The 4,615-nt window shown below is 40.3% G+C and overlaps 1 protein-coding gene across 1 annotated transcript; it reads right to left on the minus strand.

Annotated features, from left to right (window-relative positions):
* Nucleotides 1-718, minus strand: LOC127348330 (uncharacterized). The gene is made up of 2 exons (XM_051374388.2): nt 565-718; nt 1-430 (listed from the first exon to the last, which is right to left on the minus strand). The coding sequence occupies exons 1-2, from the start codon at nt 635-637 to the stop codon at nt 309-311; spliced, it is 195 nt and encodes a 64-aa protein (XP_051230348.1). The 5' UTR covers nt 638-718; the 3' UTR covers nt 1-308.
* Between the last annotated feature and the right edge of the window lie 3,897 nt (nt 719-4,615).

The following is a 4,615-nucleotide window of genomic DNA, read 5'->3' on the forward strand; positions in this document are numbered from 1 at the left end:
GAAAAACAAACCAGCAGACTCAATACCATTAGGTAAGGCACCAAGAGCTTCTATATACAGATACATCAGCTCAACCTCACTCACATCAAGCAAAGGTGACGTTTCAACCTCACTCTCACAAAGCCACAAGATTCACACATCAGAGAATCACACACAAGGAAAGCATCTAACTCATCCGCCTCTCTTTTTCTCGTCGTCTTTTTCTTGACGCCATTGCCATTGGAACTATGCAGTTCTACACGAAAAGATAATGGCTGGTTCGCCGACGAAAATCATGCATCCACCATGGCTGCAATCGTTGCAAGACCCTAGAGCTTCAGCTTCACCATGGCGGGGTGACGGTGCGAGTCGACTAGGATGGACCATAGGACGTGTACATCTTCATCCTGGCAGGACTTGACATCCTTGTACAGGACCCGCATGCCCCTCCCTGCGCAGAAGCACCAAACACAACAATGTCAGTGCCTAACAATGGCACAAGAGAACAAAAGCACATTTTTGTCCCATTCATCGAAATGTGAGGTTTTTGGAACAACACCAAGAAGATTAGTCGAACGATCTTACGGTATTTACGCGCGGAATGTGAGCGGACCATGAGCTTCCTCAGAGGGGAGAAGAGCGAGCGGAACCACCCCATGAGGAAGCCTTGATGAGAGCTTCAGGCTATGGCCTCATGGCATGGGGATGGTGGAAATGAGGGAGCAGAGGCTGCAAGCTAGGTATGTTATGTACGTAGCAAAAGGAGAAAATTTTAAAAAGCGTCGGTTAGAGAGGAAGCAACCATCAGGGTTTTTGCTTTTTGGCACGAGGTGAAGTTCAGTGCACTATACCCTTCTCCCTTCTTCTGCCACATTGTGCTTCCTTGCAACCCAATCATGCTGCTTTTCAGCCATCTGTTCTGGTATCTTGTCCCTTTTCACTCTTTACTCTTCCTACCGCCTTTTGAGAAGGCCATGTCTCTGGCCCCAAACCTAACCATAAAGAATAATGCAAAAAAGGTATGTGGGTAAGTACTGCCAATTCTGAAATCCCCACGCCATATTTGAGACCATTTGGTGGGTTTTCATTTTTCCTTAATTTGTAGTTGTTTTCCACAGGGCTCCTCTTTTTCAAAGACAAGTAACTAATGGATTCAGTTGACGAAAAAATGACATGTATGCAAGAAACAGCAGTTAAGAAACAATATCATATGCTATATTGCAATCCAGGTACTGCTATTAAAAGACTCCACTAACAACAGAGATCATCCAAGCACTAGGACCTTGCAGTTTAGCGCATCGAGTTCATATGCTAGAAGGACCTGAAAAACTGAATGAATATGTGTACTGATATAGCACATGGGCTTTCCTTTTTTCTAGAACAGAGCACATAAACTAATTCTGCTAATCTTGTACTGCAAGGGTTTGCTTGAATACAAGAAAGTGATACATGGTTTTGGTATATCACGGTAGTTTGATATTCTTAGCTTTAAGTACAAGAACTATAATGAACATTTTGGGTGTTGCAGGACTTTTAGGACTTGTATATTATTGAGTATTAGTGTATCACAACTTTTAGGAGTGTCACACGTATCATCTACCATAATATACAAGTGACTTGAGATAAGAACAGAGCACTTTTTTCATTAATAAGTAATTATGTGCCAAACTTAAACTAACATTGAGTTTTTCAATATATTTATGACCAGTAGCCATACCTTTTCTTGGTTTTTTTATTTGCTGCTTGTAACGTATGCTACCTTTGTCAACATGTCCAGACCAACCTTGTCTAAGACTGGTTTTGCAAAGGGGAACATAAGATTGCTACTCAAAATATGACATGCTACAAGTCAATAATTACAAGAGTGGAGAATAAAATGAGAACATAGGAAGTGTGGGCAGGTTTTCATATTCATCGACCAGGATAGTGGATGTATAGAGAGAGCAAGGGGGCATTGTTTTCAGTGTGGGTATGAACTCCTGTGTTGCTAGGTAATAGGAAATAAAAGAAGCCTATACTCTCCATACGAAATAAATTTGCATTGTCAGCACAATGTGGTAAACCTCTTAATGGTGTGGTACTCTTTTGAGTTGAAATTAACAGCATCTATTGCACATACATTAGACGAAGCATAGCAAGAAAATATTATGATCTGAACATAATCCATTATATAGACATCCAAATGGTATCCAAGACCCACTCATTATACTACAGGACCACAACAATACAGCATCCTCATGGCCTTATCCCCAACGAATCTTATTCTCAAGATTTACCATATAGCTTGTTTTCATATATTTGCTACAACTTATCTGTATTATATATCTTGCTATTTTTCTGCACATGAGCATACATAGCCTAGCCTAATTGGCCTGATGATCAACAACGCAAATCCGGGCCCAGCCCATTTTTCAGTAAGCCAACTATTGTACTTTGATAAGTAAAGTTAATTGACTAATTTCAAACAACAAATGAATTGTCCCAGCGCAAATCCTTGAGTTCTCATTTACTTCCACTGGTTCGCTTCAGTCATATGACCTATAGGGCACTTCAGAAGATTCTGACTTGTACTGATAATGACATAGACCATGAGCAAGTAACTAAGATTATCACTAGGGCGCTTCTGTGCAAAGCTTGCCCAACACACAAGCCAGGTTCGCTTGCAGCATTTGCAACCTCCTGCTTGCTATATGCATGAGCGAGCTTACAAGTGCAAACATTGGAAAGTGGTTGTGTTCGATCTGCCCTGCCCACAGGTTATAGCTTACATGGACGGATGGACCTGAAGCGTGAGGAATTCTCCCAACTCTCTCCACCACAATATATATTATCAGTTTATCACACCCATTCCACGTTGCAGATCAGGCTTTTGCTTTTGTGGCAAGATATAACATGGTCGACCAGGATGGGTTGGGCAGATTTGGCCTATTTTTATACTTCTATATCAATCCAAAGCTGAAGGGCTCAACCTGTGTGTCAGTAATGTATGAGTTTGCTGCAAGAACAAGACCGCCTGGGCAGTTTGTTAGTATGGTTAATGCTAGCTATTTCTTCACGGATAGGGTCTCAGTTGGACATGGTGATCTCTTTTCGGTTCCATGGTCGACAGGCTGACAACAGACTTTTCGTTGATGGCGTGCTGCGTCTCAGAGTTGATTTGAGGGTGGTTGGGCAGACGGAGCCGCAAACGTGATATCTTCTTACTGAGCAAAATTTGGTTTATGGCTTGCTTGTGCAGCAGATTGTTTGTACATTACTACATTAGCCACTGCCAACCAAATATGTTGCTTCTTCATTAACCTGTTATTGTTGTAGCCAAAATGTTGCTACTCCGTATTAGATTTGTCCCTCAGAGTTATAGCAGGATAGCAGTAGTAGCTGTGAGTATTTTGGTATGTCTGTGCTGTTTCTATTGTTGAATATGGATATGCAAAACTCGAAGGAGTTTGAATTACTAGTGTACGGCTTGCAGCTGGGTCTTCGTGCGATCTTGGGGCAGATGGTTAGACCTGGAGATGCATGCCAATTTGCTCTCTTTTCTTTTCTGTTGTACCCAATTTATGAAATCTGTCTATTTTTGTTCTTTATCGAAAAAATACTTTTGTTCTTTGCTTGGAGATACTGTGTTTGTGTGTACGCATCACCAAGGAAATAAAGCTTTCATTATAAAAAAACTGATAATTTCAATTTCCTCTACCGGCATGATGTAGATGCTAGCCAAGCATAATAAAAAACTTTACAATAGTACAAATAACGTACAGCTGCCCCGCCAGCTATCTCTGGTATGTAGACATAGCCGCCGCCTCCGACTTAAGTTGATTCCCCTCATGCGATTGGTTTTGCCGATATCGAGAGGGGTGGAGAACCCAATCTATGGTATGAGTTTTTAATAAATATAGAGTTTTTAATAGATTAGTTTAAGGTTTTGTTAGCCATCTTCTTTTTGGCATTGTCTACAATAAATGATATTTATCCCTTTGTCGTCGACGAGATCTTCTTTCCGACATCAATGGTGGTGTTGAAAGGTTAATTTTCTGTCGGTATGGTCCTTCAGGTATTGTTCTTGCTTCGCCATATTGATTTTGGACTTTTCTCATAATTGCCACAAGGATGACCGTTTTCACAATTTTTTTTTTCGGCTGCTACGTCCTCAACAATGCTCCTCGACAATGCTGATTCATATTCTCACCACTCTAGCACCATCGATTAGGTTGTTCGGTTATTTTTTTCTAAAATACTGGCGTTTCTACTATGTTGATCGATTACTTCAATGGTTGCCGGCGTGCACATAATATTGGTATTGTGACTCAAATTAAAATTATGGGAGTGTCTTCATTGATATTTACAGGTTCTTGGTTTGACATATATGCCATTTTTCTACACTTTCCTTTAGAAAAGAATAAAATTTTATCTTAAAATAACAAAGAGTTTGAAGATCTTGAAACGTCGAAGATAGCTCGTAATATATGGTATTGATTGTAAAAAAAATGATACATACTTTCATGTCCATGTCTTTGGCTCATTTGTATTCATGGTCTTTTCATGCAAAGTAATTCAGTTGTAATTTGTCCAATTTCCAGGGTTCTAACTGTAAATATTGGGTTCCTCCACGGCGGGTTTTCCAAAAGTTGAGACT

This window comes from Lolium perenne, chromosome 4 (genome assembly GCF_019359855.2).
Source record: "Lolium perenne isolate Kyuss_39 chromosome 4, Kyuss_2.0, whole genome shotgun sequence".
Taxonomy (NCBI): domain Eukaryota; kingdom Viridiplantae; phylum Streptophyta; class Magnoliopsida; order Poales; family Poaceae; genus Lolium; species Lolium perenne.

Bases quoted from the DNA above. Each gene is read 5' to 3' on its own strand.
- LOC127348330 (XM_051374388.2), bottom strand. From the start codon at position 637: ATGGGGTGGTTCCGCTCGCTCTTCTCCCCTCTGAGGAAGCTCATGGTC. The intron at 431-564 runs GTAAGATCGTTC...GCTTCTGCGCAG, and splicing joins ACATTCCGCGCGTAAATACC to GGAGGGGCATGCGGGTCCTG.